Raw genomic sequence first — 16,475 nt, forward strand, 5'->3', positions numbered from 1 at the left:
CATACATATAAGTGTCTGAGGCAGAATTTGAACTTAGGTCTTCCTGAATCCAGATCCCAGAGCTCTATCCATTTTGCCATGCTACTTCAATAAATTAGAATGGCAACTTATAAGAACTAGAAAGAGGTTCATGAGGGAAATAACCAGGTTTTTGAGTAATGGAGAGAGTTGACTACTTTTTAGGGGTTTGTTGGAGGTTAAAGTCTACACATTTGCTGTTTTGAGCAACAAGAAAGTCTAGGTTGGATAAAGAAAGCTAAAGAGAGAAAAATTCATTATGTAGTTCAAAGTTATGAAGAATAGAACATTACTTTTCAGAGCAATATCTTACATTATACATAGGTTTATTGGAATGACAAAACAGTATAATCGCCAGTATTATTATGGATGTATTATTATACCTGATATAGGAGATCAGTGTTAGCTTAAAGGCAAGAAGATCTGAGTTCAAATTCTAATGCAACTTGACTCTTACATAAATCACTCTTTAATTCATCTATTGTTTCAATAGGACTTAAGTACTAGTTCCAGATGGCATGGTGGATAGAGCAGTAGACCTGGAATAAGGAAGATAACCCTGGGAGGTAGATGCTATTATAAGCCCCATTCTACAGGTGAAGAAACTAAAGCTGAGAGATTAAGTGATTTGTCCAGAATTCCTACAGCTCATAAGTATTAAGTCTAAGAAGCATGTCTTCCTAGCTCCAAGTCCATCATACCACGGCTGCTTACCCAGCTGATGCTTCCAAATCGAGCAAAACTTGTTTTTGAGCCACAAAATAAGCTGCATACTTAAAGGGAAAAACAATTTCCTACTTTCTACTTCCTCCTCTTAGTACCCTACTAAATGGCAAGAGCTGACCACACTGATTATTCTTAAAAGATAAATCCCGAGAGCATAAAGGGTCTAGGTATCTAGTTTGACAATCAATGCAGTGCTATGTCAAATTTAATGAGTTTTTTATTTTTGTTTTAACAACAATATGATGTTTTGGGGCCTAGAAATCAGGTGTGAATGATATTATCTGCTCTGGTCCCCAAACAGAATATGGATACCTGCTTTTTCACCTTTTTTTAAAACCTGCTGTTAAATCCTAGACTCACCTCAATGAAGAATAAGGCAGCATTTGAAGTGGGATGAGTGTTGATGTAGATCCCAGCCAGGATGATGACTGCAACTAGTAGGACAGCCAGTACAATACCCACAATGGTCCTTGCATGAACTGGAGGACCCTTCTTTTTAGGAGAAAGATTATCTTGTAGATCTACCAAGAAAGCAGAATAGAGAAGGCTTATAAAATGGTGGATACGTACCAATACCCTCAACTCTAACAATTCTCTCTTTCTCTGTCTCTGTCTCTGTCTCTCTCCCTTCTCTCTCTTCTCTCTCCCTCTCCTTCTCTCTCTCTCTCTTTCTGTCTCTCTCCTTTCCTCCCTCTCCTTCTCTCCTTCCCTCCCTCCCTTCTCTGTCTCTCTTTCTGTCTCTCTCCTTTCTCTCTCTTTTCTCTCTCTCTCTCTCTCTCTCTCTCTCTCTCTCTCTCTCTGTTTCTCTCTCTCTGTCTCTCTCTGACTTTGTCTTTGTCTCTGTCTCTGTGTGTCTCTGTCTCACTCTTTGTCTCTATTTCTCTCTCTCTCTGTGTCTCTCTCTCTCTCTCTCTCTCTCTCTCCCTCCCTCCCTCCCTCCCCCTCTCTCCCTCCCTCCCTTTCTACCTCTCTACTTCTCTCCTTCTTTGGGAAGAGTAGAGTTGAGGGAGAAGCTACAATGAAAGCCATACCCAAGAGGAGGTGGTTAGGGAATAGTTATGAAAGAGTAAGTGGCTGGGATAGGACTGGCCACCTCATACAGGGAGGGTCAGTAAAAAAAAAAAGAAGGGACAATTCAATCTCACCAGCCCAGCTAAAGTGGGAATTTGGGTGGGCATGGCAGCTATTGTAGTCAATGCCCCCATCTGTCTCTTGGCTCAGCTATATCTTGTGTTCCACAAGCCTGGTAATTTGAATTATTAAAAGATGAGGGGTGGGGAAGAAAACTGTCAGAAGTATTCTCCAGTGTTCCTACTGACTGTAGGATTTTCCCTTCAATTCCTGGTTGTGGAGGGGGAAGTTGTGTTTTATATTCTTTTCATACTTTTATATGTTGGTGTTCTCCCCCTTCCATGTAATTATATATATTTTTTTCCAATTGCATGTAAAGATAGTTTTTAACATTCGCTTTTATGAGTTTGATTTCCAGGTTTTTTTTCTTCCCTCCCCAAGATAGCAAGCAATCTGGTATAAGTTTATATGATCTAGTATAAGTTTATATCTTTTAAACTTCAATTATTCAAGTATTTTTAATTGGATTTTTATGTTCTACATTTTAAACAAAAGAAAGTCTTAGCCCATAGTACTATTACCAACTATACAGCTAAGCAAGGACTGAAAATATTAGAGCTTCTGGAATGACCCCTTTGAGCTTTCATAAACTAATCCTAAGGGCAGAAACACAGAGTCATATCACATTTGGGAAAAGATATTATTTTCTAGAACAGGGTTGTTTTTTTTTTTTAACTTTTTGGTATGTCCTGGACCCCTTGTATGGTCTGGTGAAACCTATGGATTCTTTCTCAGAATATTGTTTTTAATTCAAATTTTAATTTTAATAAATGCTTAGGATTATAAAAAAAATCATAAGTTAGTGAAAGTAAAAATTTTAATTTTTTTCTCATTCAAGTTCATGGTTTTCCCTAAAATCTATATACAGATCTAGAATTAGGAATTCCTGTGTAAGGAAGACATCATACAAAGTTTAGTAAATTCAGTGAGATTCAGGCTCAGACTTTCTGACTGCAAATCTCATATTCTTCTCCAGTTCATGGCTGCCTCCCCAATGTCTTCTATCCACTGTCAGGTATAATGCAAATAATAAGGAAATCCCAGAACCCAGCTCTGCTCTGCTTCTCATAATCTACAGTCCCCACCTCTCTGAAGTTAGTTTCTGATTAGCAACTGAGGGGAATTTTTAAGCCAACTTTCTATTTTCCCTTGACTTGGCTAGAAATCAGACATTGTCTGCAGTGATTTTCATGATGCGATACAGCCTCTGATGATTATATTCTAACCAGAGTATCTGGCTGAGGAGAGGACCTGCTTAATTGCCTTTGCTCTCCCTTATGTTCCTGGAGACCCGGTTAAATGGTGCTGCATTAACGGCTCCCTTCTCAATTTTGGGATTCCCAGATAACAGTCCCTCATTTGTGGCGGTTGGCTGCTGGATGTCAATCAGGCTCTGTGTGCACTGAGAGACTCCATTAAAGAGGTGGCAAGCAGCCTGGAACAGAGTCCTGTCCCACTCAGGTGCAACTCCCATTTAGGGAATTAAGATGCTAACTTTCCAGATAATTATTAGTGGGTACATGGGTGCTGGGAGGGAGAGGAAGGAGACATCTTGGGGTTCTGGACACTCACCCTTCAAATACCCTTGTAGGTACCAAGTTTTTTGTGTTTATTGCCAACACAGATTGGGAACTGAGGGAAGTCTTACCTCCTCTAAAGAGCTAAATCTATATCCTTCATTGATTGGGATGTTGGTGCTGATGAAAACCCATTAGCCATCTGCTTAGAGCTGCCATGAGGCAATCTCATCCTGTCTTATTCAAGCTGCCTTCTTTTCATTCTGCAGCTATACATATTCAATCACACAGAGTGTCAAGAAAGCAGAATTAAAAATGAAATTTAGAGTAGAGAAATTAGAAATGACCAGAATGGAGAAATCTCCTCAAAGCCCCTGGGGACATAGCCTCAGGAACACAGAAGGTGCCCAGGGGATTTAGCCTTCCCCAAGCTTTGGGGGAAAAGGCAAAAGGTGCCCAAAGTCTGAGGAGGGTTAAATCCAAGTGCTAGCAGAATATAGAGGAATCAACCAATCCAGTAACAAGCATTAATTAAGTGCCTTCACAGCCTTAGATTCTTGGGGATATAAAGACAAAAAATTTTAAAGCCTTTATCTCTAAGGAAATTACATTAAATTGAGAGAAAAAAATTTTTGCAGGTACATAGAAAATATAATACTTACCATCTTTTCCCTCATATGGATTCAACTTTGTATCATCTTAAAGAGGCAAGAAGAAATAAGAAGAAATAAGGGGACAAGAACATTATTGTTTTATTCTATACTTTTAAAAAAGTCAATTTCTTGCTCCCTACTCGCAAAAAGATGAATTTTTAAAAACTGTTTTAGATTTAGTTCTTGATTTTTCAGAAATATAAGAGATTCACATAAATGCATTTTCTAGTTAATTGAAATTTATTCCTCTAAACATAAACTAAAAAAACAAAAAAGTAACTATTTAGGACACTTTTCTAAAATGATTTCTCATATGTATAAATAAATATGTGTATATATGTATATATGTGTATGTATATATATGTTCATATATATTCTCTTGTTTTTAAGTTAGCGATTGCTGAATATAATTTAATTTAGTTTTTATAGGGTCATCATCATGAACACTGCATGTTATATAGATTGTACAAGACTGACCACTACAATGCAATGATGTCCTACAGATATTGCCATAAACAGGGGGGACCAGGCAGCTGAGCTATGGGGCTGGAAGTCAACAGCTGCTGCTAATAGTCTAATGAGGCTATCAGTCCCTCTTCCATTCTGGGGCTGCCTACGGGCAAAAGAGCAGGAGAGCCAAAACCTGGGGATGGTGTTTCAGCTGGCCCCAAAATTGCAGCTGCACAGCCCCGGTAGTTGAAAGAAACAAGAACAGGAGAGCAACCAGACAAGACCTTGCATGGGAAAGAAACACAATGTTTGAGGGAGCTGATGTCTCTGGAGAAGTCTTATGTGCCAAATATCTGGCGGCAGATAACTGGAGGGCTTGAGAACACAAAAATGTAGGATGACTTTGCCTTGCAAGGTCAATAGCAGCTGTGATCTCAATCATAACTTACTTGAGCCCCCTGTTATATTGTATCTACCTGTGTCAGAAGTAAAAGGGACTTCAATGTCAGAACCTGTAGGATCCTGACAGCAGCTTTTGAGGTGTGTTTGCATGCATGTATATGCATGTGTATTTATGTATATTTATATATACATGCACCACACATTTCTATATCATACATATACATATATTTGTGCATAAATGTATACATATTTATGCATGTAAATTGCACACAATATTTATCTTTACATGTATGTATATATACACATTTAAGCATATACACAAAATACAGGTATATACATAAATATATACCTGTATTTTATATATGCACGCACATATCTACATATTTATGCATAGACATACATATTTCTGTTTATTCATATATTTGTATATAATATATTTATGTGTACATGTATACACTTACACACATACACATGTATGTCTCTCCCTACAATAAATGACTGCTACTCTTTTAATGCTGATGATTTTAGGTTCTCCTCCCCCAGTAAATCATCAGTTCTTACTATTATCCAATGTAATTTATCCCGCCGCCGCTTTTAATATGTTGCTTCATTTTTTTTTGCACCCAGATTTTTCAGTCTCTCCTGAAAGCAAAGACCAGCTTCCAACTATTTGCCATTCATTCAGAAATCCCTGTTTGGCTTTTTCTAGCTCACTTAATGGGATATTCCTTGTTGTTTCTCAGAGAAGTGATCTTGAGAAAGTCAACATTTTGGAAAGAGACTTTTCCCGCAACTACCAAGCAACCCTTTTGCCCCTTTGAGTGATCAAATGACAAGGCAGGTGTCTGTGTCCTTCCAATTGCATCCATCTAATCATGTATCTTTCCACTTATGTACTCTCCCTCTCTGCAGCCTTTCCAAGCTGAGTTCCTTCAAACTGAAAATTTGGTAGCTCCTACACCCGTGGTAGGGGGTCCTGGGTAGAGTGTAGAACACTTGCTCCAAACCTAACTTTTTGTCCCATTCATAATACATGGGAGGTTAACTAAATATTTATTCACTGACCAAGACTCCTTAAAAATTGGGGTGGGGGAATAACATAGTTAAAAAGTAATATGGTCAGCTATGTTATTTCCTTTGCAGGAAGAATATGGATTGATATTCATTATTACAATAAGTAACTATTGTTAGGGGTCTTTAGTAATGAAATGGGAGTAGGGACCCCGGTTCCTGGGTTCAGAAGAAATAGTATGTTAAGAGTACAAATTAAAAGTGAAATGTACTATCCTCTGCTAGGGAAGATGACTCTACTGATACACTGCCAGCAGAACAAGCCTTTTATTTGTCCAATGTTAAGAGTAAGTTTATAATAATTTACCCACACTTTCTCTTTTGTACCCATTTTCAAGGTGGTTGTTTGGGGTTGTGGTATAGTCCTTGGTTATGCACAAAAGATAAAACTACTCAGTTCATATAATAGTAAAAACTATGGTTCTGGCCTCTTTGTAAATTTTTTCCCTTAAATTACAAACAAATAAAAGCTCGCTCTCTCTCTTTCTCTCTCCCTTCCTCTCTCCCTCTTCTTCTCTCCCTCCTTTGCCTCATCTCTCCTCCCTTCCTCATCCCCTTTCTTCCTCCCACCCTGTCTCTGTCTCTCTCTGTGTCTTTCTTTGTCTCTCTGTCTTTCTCTATCTCTCCCCCACTTCTCTCTCTATCTGTCTTTCTCTCCCCTCATCCCCCCACCCTTCTATATTCTCTTTCCTTCTCCCTCCCTTCTTATATGGGAATCTCTATTTTGCACATGTGTTTCCTAGGATTTTGAGCTGGAAGGAAATTTAGAGATTAACTGGTTCATACTGCCATTTTACAGAGGAATAAACTGAGGCACAAATAGAAAAAGTGACTTGCTCAAAGTCATACAATTCATTGGTGGTAGAGCCAGAGAAAAGAACTCAAGTCCAGCCCAATCTTCTACCTTTCTACATTCTAAAGCTGGAGTCAGATTCATCCCCTTCCTTGGAATGCCATTCCTCTTCTCCCCTATGTACTGAAATCCTCCCTACCCTTCATAGCCCATTTCCACATCCACCTCCTTCAAAAGCCAGTGTCTGAGTATTCCAAGCCTCTTCCCTTCCTTTACTGGACTCAAAGTCAGTAGTACACAGCTTAGCAAAGATTATATACTAGTTGGTTAAAGTGTGATCGTCACCTGGCTTGCAAGTTATTTACAGGGAGGGGGCCATGTCATAGACTTCTTTTGTATCCCCCAGAGTGCCTAGCCCAGTGCTCTGGGAAGCCCTCAGTAATTATCTGTTACTTGACTGGACTGACTGATTTCTTCACTCAAGTGAAAACTCCATTATTTTGCTAATTCCTCAGAGTAAGGATTATTTCCAGAACAATTAACCAGTAATTCTGGTGCCCAGGACAGATTAAGGCAGAAAAATAAAGGTGAGGGAGCTGGAGGTAAACAACAGGAAAGGCATTCTTAAATTTACTTTTTTTAAAAGACAAATTCAGCTGGGGAAAGCTATGAAAAGTCTTTGGACCTCAGATTCTTCTCTTAGGATGAGAGACGTCAGGACATGGTTATTGTTGGATGAAGAAGAGGGGGCAGGATTGGGCTGGGCTGGGCCAAGCAGGGGCTTTCATGGGGTACTACTGCTTTGGAGACCAGAGAAGGAGGGGAAAGAATTATAATTACTCTAGCTAATTAGGTGCAAAGTTATTTCCATATGCCATATTATGTATATGTGGGTATGTATGTGTATGGATGTAGAATATAGAAATATATAGAATTCTATGTTTCTATATAGAGGAATATAAGTGCTATTGATGCCCTTTAAGTTTCAAAGCACTAGAATGAAGCCCTGATTGCCCTGCCCTAGTTACCTTCTTATCTTTTTCTTGTGTATCAATATTGTCCCAATTGATAGACTGATCCCCAGGACTTGTGAAAGTGTCCCTCAGATAGACATTTGAAGGAAAGTTTCTGGAGTATACATCACCCTGATGTTTTTCAGGATCCAGTGATGAATCCATGACTCAGATATCAACTCAATGATTCTATCCTCTCTTGCCCTTTCCAATATTCTGTATGCAGGTCAGTTTTGCTACCCAAGGAAAACTTTACAAAACTGTGCCTAGGGCAACTGGCATGAAACAAGCTTTTAAAGCAACTTTCAAGGACAAATTTAGTCAGGGAGAGTATTGGTAAAGATTCCAGGAGCAAGGCTGCACAGGAAGAGAAACTCTAGTCACAGCTTCATGGAGAAGGCTGGGACTGAGGACGAAGTTAGATTAAAGAACAGAAAGTATGCCATCTGGCAGATTCTTATTTTAACTAATTGTTCTGGCTAACTAGGTACTGAGCTCTGTTTTATTTTTTTATAAGGATGGAATGTGAAAGCTATAACGTCCTCTAAATTTTGGTGGCCTAGACCAAAGCCCCACTTGTCTATCCTAGTTACGGCTCTGCCTGGATGTACCTTCTGTGGTGAGGTGGTCAATGAAGAGGGAAGAGGCAGAAGTGGTGAATTCTCCATCAACAGGGGTGAAGAAGGTCTCAGGGGATGAAGCATAATGTTCTTCTTCCTGCAAATCCTCACATGTCCTGCCCTCTGCCTGAAAAAGAGAGCCATCTCTGAGGATTTTCCTTTGCACAGTGGTCTCAGTTCTGTTTAAGACTAAGGTTTTGGAGCTAGAAGGGGCCTTAGGGATCATAGGATAAGCGATCATAGAAAAGGATCCCTGAGAGCATCTTGTTCAATACCATCACCTCATTTTTACTAATTAGGAAGCTGATGAGGTGGCCAGGGAGTGAGGGCCAGGCTTGAAATCAGGAACACTCCTCTTCATGAGTTCAAATTCGGTCTCAGACACTTACTAGTTGTGTAACCCTGGGCAAGTCATTAACCCTGTTTGCCTCAGTTTCCTGTTCTGTAAAATAAACTGGAGAACAGAATGGCAAACCACTCTAATATCTCTGCAAGAAAACCTCCAATGGGGTCACAAAGAGCAGGACTGGACTGAAATGACTGATCAATAACTTAGGAGGTGTTTAGAAGGATATGACTCTTGTGTCTAAAGGCATTTACTCCTTCCCCCTTTCTCAGATAGACTCTCTACAGTTTTATTCTTCTATGTCTCATTTGGCACAATTTAATCTGCTTCAAGTTCTTTAGAAAATAAGGGTCAAAATATTAATAGAACAAATTTAAAATACGAACAGCTATAGTCTTTCTTAGAAATATCCTTGACCTGATGCTATTTATATAGCACTTCAAACCTCACCACAACCTTAAGAGATAGATGATGCAGGCATTACTGTTCCCATTTTACAGATGAGGAAACTGAGGCTCAGGGGTTAAGTCTCAAAGTTAGTGAGTGCCAGGATCAAAATTAGAACCCAGGTCTCCATAGGATCATAGAGATGGAAAAGACTTGAGGAGCTATTAGTCTAGCCACCTCTTCCTCCCACCTCCCACCCCTGGTCCATTTTATAGATGAGATCACTGAGTTCCAAAAAGGTTAAGTGTTTTGTCCTTGGAATCATACAGGGCTGCTATGCCCTAAATACTGGGGACACAAATCCAGACAATGAAATAATCCCTGCTCTCAAGAAGCTTAATTATAAATGTTGACTCAAAATTTGAACTCAGGTTTTCCTGACTCAATGCCACCTGTTTTACCACAATGTCCCTCAATCCATCTTGGTAGAAGGCAGGGGGTGAGGTAGAGCAAGGTTAGATCAAGTGCTGGGTTTGAGGTCAGGAAGATCAGAGGTCCAATTTTGCCTCAGATCTTTTATTTCCTATGTGAGCCTGACTAATATGAGCTTAATCACTATCTCAGTTCCCTCATCTGTAAAATGAGGGAGCTGGACATCTGATGGGCTCCAAGGTCCCTTCCAGCTCTAACCTGATAATCCCATGATAGCAGAGGAAGAGGACCTTTTAATGCTATAATATAAAAGAAACGTGGATAATTCTGTCCAACTCATTCCCAGTACTTGAATGACTATATTGATTGGAGTCTGAGTTCCAATATGTATACAGAAATCTTTGTAATCCTATAATATAAAAGAAATGTGGATAATTCTACCCAACTCATTCCCAATACTAGAGTGATTATATTGATTGGAGTCTGAGTTTCAATACGTATACAGAAATCTTTATAATCCTATAATATAAAAGAAATGTGAATAATTCTATCCAACTCATTCCCAATACTAGAGTGATTATATTGATTGGAGTCTGAGTTCCAATATGTATACAGAAATCTTTATAATCCTATAATATAAAAGAAATGTGAATAATTCTATCCAACTCATTCCCAATACTAGAGTAATTATACTGATTGGAGTCTGAGGTTCATTATGTATACAGAAATCTTTACCTCCCCCTTCTAAACCTGAGTGGTTCATAGGATGATTGATCCCATGATCTCTGATTCCTGAACACAGTATCCCTTTAACCAGCCGAGTGCCCAATTCACCAGAAGACCAGTCAGGTCTAGCCATGTTGTGGCCTCTGCCCAGCCCTGCCAAATATGATTCAGAGCCCCTGTTCTCTCTCCTTCGAGGCTCTGGGTAAATTTCCAGCGTTGGACTATATCATGGAACATTACTGATGCTATTTCTTTGTTCTGCGGAACAATGAAATCATAGACATTTCGGTCTCCCAGTCCTAATCTGATCGGCTCCAGGACAGCCTTTGAACTATCACAGGTGGAGATGTTGACTTTATAGCAGCCAACAGAATTAACCACATGGCTGAGCCAGCTGCCAACAGACCTCTGTTTTCCCCACATTTCAACCCAGATGGCCAGAAGCAAATCATCTCTCTCTCACCTCTTGGGCGCAGCCGTAGGCCAACCACTCCTCCCGATAGCGGTCAAAGCCACTGGAACACCTGCAGGGAAGGAGATACCACAGAAAGGTTGTCGCTTGTCTGATCCTAGAGTGAAGGAGCTCCTCATTCATTTCACTCGAGGCGGACACAGACCAACTACAGGGAGGATGGTGAGACCTTCCCAAAGGAAGCTGGGGCACATTCCCACGGTACCAGGCTACTGGCCAGGCACAGGGACTCAAGCCAGTGATACAGCCTTACCTCCTTTCCCCTATGAAAGAAGGCAAAAAAGCAGTTATTGTATTCCTTGTCCCTCTGCTCCTATTTAGAAATGCTCTAGTTCCTATTCCTAATATACAAATTGTTTAGCTTTTCTCCAAATTAGGAGCCCCCACAGCTGCTTTGTTTCTAGTTCTTTGATGCTACAAAAGTTCTACTACAGATAAAGCTGTTGTTTGCACGTGGCAGGACTCATTGGGAATAATAGTAATATGAAAAAGTAATGAATAAATTATAGTAACAAATATAAGTAAATGAATAGATGAATACTTACGTTCCTATTCATTTATTCACTTATCCATTCATTTATTTTTTGTTTAAATAAATATTTATCTATTTGCAGAAGACTTATTTATTTATTAAAAGACCAAAGGCTTCTACTTTGTTGAAAGATGTAAGCAGAGCAGTGAGGGAGCTTGTCAGGGCACTTAAATAATCAGCAGACCCAGATTCTGGGGCCTGAAGCTTAATTGAAGTGCATTGCCATGAGGATGTTAGGGCTATAACCTGAAGGATCTGAGCTGGAGACTGAGACAGGCAGGGTTCTTCGAAAGGCAGATGGCATAATGGCGAGGGCATTGGATTTGGTGGCAAGACACTTGGCTTCAAATCCCACCACAGATACCTTACTAGCTATATCACTCTGGACAAGTCACTTAATTTCTCTGTTCCTCAGTTTCCTCATCTGTAAAATGAGGAACTTAGACTTGATGGTCTCTAAAGTCCATCTTAGTCTTATAAATCTGAGCTGACTAGCAATCCTTCACAGAGGATCTAACCTGGATGCTTTACCCTTGTTGGACAATTTAGGGGAGAAGCAAATTTATTGCTAATTTAAGTTGGCTAGAAGAATTACTTAAGAGATGCTCTAAGTTTAAGAATAAATAGAAAGATACATAAATATGTCTATATCCAATTCTGTTTCTGTCTCTGTCTCTCTGTGATATTGGGTAAGTCACTTAACTTCTCTCAGCCTCCATTTCTTCATCTATAAAATAGTTAATAATAGCACTGACCTCCAGAATTGTTGTGAAATAATTCATGTAAAAGTGTATTGTGAATGTTAAAATACTAACTAAATGCTACCTAGAATATATTTCTTCCACTGGCAATGGATGGTAGCCTTTGAATTCTTTTTCTGAGTATGGGAGTGGGTTATATGAACTATCCACATTCTTTTTCTTAGGCATACTGGTGACCAATGGCATATCTGCAGGGAACCTGACTAGGGAGGGAAACTTAAGCTGTAGCCATAGGGAAGAAGAAGGAGTGATGGAAAGGGAATAAAACTTCCTTTATCCTAAGGGATGCAATGTGTGGGCTTGGCCCCGCTGGTAATGGGTACTGGAGTGGGTTGGAGTTGATTGCCCAAACCAATTTTTGCCTAGTGTCATTGAAGAATCAGTTGAGACAAGATAGCAGGTTGCCAAGAAGTGCTGGAAATCCACACCAAGGTATGAGTTCCCCAGGAAGCTTTAAATTCAGGTAAGGTTTGAAAGCGAGAAAACAAAGATATTAGGGCTCTGTGCCCAGGACTGCATTTTATACCTTTCAAACCCAGCTCAGGGCTATAACTCAAGGTAAATGGTCTCTCCCCCCTCTGGTTCACTGAAGCACCGTGTAGGTTAAATACAAAATATGAGATTGCTTCCCTGGGGATATCTGTTTACAATTTCCATCAAGAGCAGCTATTCATGGATAAGTAATTTCAGAGCTGTAACTAGGTATTTTTGCACTTAGGGTAAATATGACAAGCCATGCCCATGGCAAACAGCATGAAGTATGTGTGCAAGAATACAAGGTGGGTGGGGGAGGCAGCAGGTACGAGGGGAGATTTTAACTTTCTCTGGCAGATTATTTGATAGCTTTCCATTTTAACTAGTATTCTTGTGAATTTGGCTCTAAACTCAACTGTTTCCCCATTACTAAAGTAATAAATGTGCAACCCGCTAAATTCAGCACCCTGGGACAAAGTCCCAGTTGACCTGCCCTAGTTATAGTTCTGGGAAATTCAAGTTCCCAAATGAGCCTCATGATCTCAAATCTGAAGGGACAACCAGAAAAATGAAATCACTGAAAGATTGTAAAAATGGCCACACACTTTACTTTTCTTTGGAGGCAGAATCCCAAGAAGGCTGCAGGAACTTGGTGAGTTTTTCATACCTTCCCTACACTAAGAACAATCCTGCCAAAAAGAGGGAATGTGCCATCACTTATTAGTAACTCAGGGGATTAGCTCACACTTCTCCCCAATTTTTTACCATTAATGATCAGAAATAAGATTCCTGCTGGGAAGGATAAAAAAGCTGGAAGTCAGAAGTCCCCATGGAGACCATTCCTTAGTCCAGCTGTGCTGGAAGGCACCAGTTTCCTATGGGGAAGATGGAAAAGTAAAGAAGAAGATGGGGCTAAATGAGAAAAAAAATTCTCAAAATCATGATGGTTAAAATTTCTGTTCTCTAGTCTTTGATGCCAGGGAAATCCACAAGTCTGTGTTTGGGTCCAACAACATCTGCAGGGAAAAATAACAGGAAAAACGAAAGAGAACTAAGGAAGAAAACTTGACATAAACTCTGCTGTACAGAGCTCCAAGATATTCTCTCTCAAGAGAAGTATTATGACTTTGCTGTCTGATGCTGGCTCAACATCACTGGGATGTTTGCTTTGAGACGCTTTTTTCAGTAGCAATGGCTTTTTAAGTCATTCTTACAATCCCTTCAGTTCAGAGCCCCTTCTATCACTGTTGGAAGGACCTTTAGAAGTGATACTGTCAAACCTCCTCATTTGCCAGAAAAAATGAAGTCAATCCAAGGTTACACAGCCAGTTTGTGATGAAACTAAAGCTGCAACCCTAGGCTCTGTTTGGAGCTGTACATGTGAATTTTTGCACCTGAGGAAATTCAGTTGAAGGCAAGGTACCTGATGGAAAGAAATTTCACCCCAGTCCACTATCTTGTAGTTTCCTATTCTGACTAATTATTTTAGGTACTAAGCTCTGTTGTTTCTATGGTGCCGAAGGACTGCAGTCAGTCAGAGCTCTCTACATTTTAAACCATAGGACAAAGTCCTAGTTATCCCTTTATAGTTATGGCTCTGCTCCCGATTCTTGCTCAGTGTTCTCTCTACTGCGCTATGCTGGTCCATCCTATGACTAATGGTACCCGTTTTGGGGATGGTTGGCTGGTCTTGTCCATTGTCAGTGTTTGAAGAGCTGGGATTCTTCCTCTGCATAAAGTTATCAGTGCTCTGACAAGGACCAAACTTGCCATTTTGACCTTCTGACATTATATCACACTGACCCAAAGTAGAAGAAGCAAGTTTCAGTGAAGGGATAAAAGGAAGATATCTCACATAGTTACTAAACTAGCTGAAAATCAGATACCACCGTCTGTCCCCACAGCATGGTAGAGAAAATAACAGATTTAGAGTTGGAGCACCTGTGTTTGTATTTTACATATGTCACTTGGGAAAGACCCTTCATATCTCCAATTTTCTCATCTGTAAAATGAATCAGATGACTTTCCCCCTTTAAAACCATGAGCCCATGATTCCCATCTTGAAAGGGGGAAAAGAAAAAAAAAAAAAGGGGAAAAAGCTTGGAATCTGAAGCAGATGGTGGATGAAGATGAGAGGGGGAGAAAAAAGAGAAACCATTAGAGTGATTCCATGGGATATTCTAACAAATAGATGTTAGGAGACACCATGTTGAATCTCTCACCCATGCCAGCTGCTTTGTCTTTCCCTTGGTTTTCTGTTTTTCTTTTCCAGGGTCACACAGCTAATAAGTGTCTGAGCTGGTCCTCCTGACTCTAGACCTGTGTCCTATCCACTGTGCTATATACCTGGCCCTCCCTTGGTTTTTAGATAAGAGGATTTCCTACATCTTATTAAAAGTTATAGACTTGAGAGTCACAAGAGGGGATATGAGAACCCAAGGAGGTGTTCCAAGAGAAAGTATGGTGTCAACATATTTTCCCACTTAATAGTGAAGTTATATTCTTGCATTTCTTCTGAGTGAATTATTCTGTAATTATATTGTATAGTACTCTAGTTGAAAATATAGGCTTTGCATAACCCTTTCCCCAACGGTGTCTTGATCAATTTCTCTCAAAGTTGAGACAGAACCAAACATCATTAAACCATTGTGTTCTCTGGGCGGCTTTCTCTTCTCCCTCTCTTCCTCACTCACTCTCCCTTACCTCTCCCTTCTCCCTTTTTCAAGTCTTAGTCTGGGACCAGACTTACATGTGAAATAGAAATATATGTTCAGTGTAAATAAGCATTTTGCTTTTATAATACTGTATAAATCTGTCACTACCCACCACTCTCTGAGTGGTCCCAGTTCAACATTTATTTGCCTTCAAGTAACAGTATGATACTTTACAAAATGTTATTCTTGCCTCTGAGGAGTAAAAATGATTGTATTCTTTGATCTAGTCATTCTGTTATAGGACTAACCCCTATTCATCAAAAACAGGGGGACAGAGGTCAGGGAGAGAGAATAAAGGGATTTCTTCAAATATACCTATGGCACCATTATTTTTAATTGAAAAACAAAACAAAACACTCCAAACTAGAAACAATTGCTCAATAGTAGGGAAAATGCCTTAACACATTGCCATATGTCAACAGAATGGAATGCTACAACACAATTAGGAAAAACAAATGTAAAGAATGTAAAAAATTATGGAAAACTTAAATGAAATAATGTGAAGAAATCAGGGCTGGAAGACTTGACTACAGTTCCACAGAAGGAATATACAGTACAATAAATACTGATATCATAGCTATTCCCCATATATCATATTCCATCGCTGACTCTGTACAATGTGGTTGTCCCCACACCTGGGACCCACTTCCTCCTCATATTCCCCTCAGAGAATCCTATACTTCTTTTCTGGAGGAGTGCTCTAAGGGAGAAGACTGGGCCCCTCATCTCGCCCAAGTTGGAAGCGCAGCATCCATGGACTAATCCCAAGAATGATGGGCACCAAAGCGTTGACCTGTTTCATTTTTCTGACCTGGACCTTGTTCAGCCTGGTGGCCCTTTGCTCCACCATGGGGGTGCTGGACTTAGTTTGGACACTATTGGCTTTATCTCCACTTGCCCAAGTCACACAGCTAGTAGGTGTCTGAAGCCATATTTGAATTCAGATCTTTCCAACTTCAGTCCCAGCTTTCTACCCACTGCACATCCTAGCTTTCCTATGCTTGTACATAGAAGCTCAACTGTTTTCTCATTTTTAAAGATATGTTAGCTAGTTTTAGTCCTTTGTTTTTGAAGAGGACCAGTGATATTGTGGATGATGTCCTGACTTACGCATGGCTTGGATTTAGGTGAGACAGAATTGCACCAAGTCATCAGCCTCCTTTTCTCTTCCAGAGTCATTGAGGTTAATGGCAGGACAAAAGTCAAAATGACTGCTGATGGTTTGGGATGCAAGGGA

The 16,475-nt window shown here is 39.9% G+C and overlaps 1 protein-coding gene across 2 annotated transcripts in view; it reads right to left on the bottom strand.

The window, feature by feature from the left end:
• PLXDC1 (plexin domain containing 1) overlaps positions 1 to 16,475 on the bottom strand; it is a 149,831-nt gene that overhangs the window by 52,878 nt on the left and 80,478 nt on the right. For both annotated transcript variants that reach the window (XM_031966169.1, XM_031966170.1), the window contains exons 10-13: positions 10,749 to 10,809; positions 8,386 to 8,521; positions 4,055 to 4,090; positions 1,105 to 1,265 (exon numbers count right to left, since the gene is read on the bottom strand). In XM_031966169.1, coding sequence (XP_031822029.1) covers positions 1,105 to 1,265; positions 4,055 to 4,090; positions 8,386 to 8,521; positions 10,749 to 10,809 — 394 coding nt within the window. The remainder of the gene's footprint in view (positions 1 to 1,104; positions 1,266 to 4,054; positions 4,091 to 8,385; positions 8,522 to 10,748; positions 10,810 to 16,475) is intronic.

This window comes from Sarcophilus harrisii, chromosome 4, assembly GCF_902635505.1.
Source record: "Sarcophilus harrisii chromosome 4, mSarHar1.11, whole genome shotgun sequence".
NCBI classification, from domain to species: domain Eukaryota; kingdom Metazoa; phylum Chordata; class Mammalia; order Dasyuromorphia; family Dasyuridae; genus Sarcophilus; species Sarcophilus harrisii.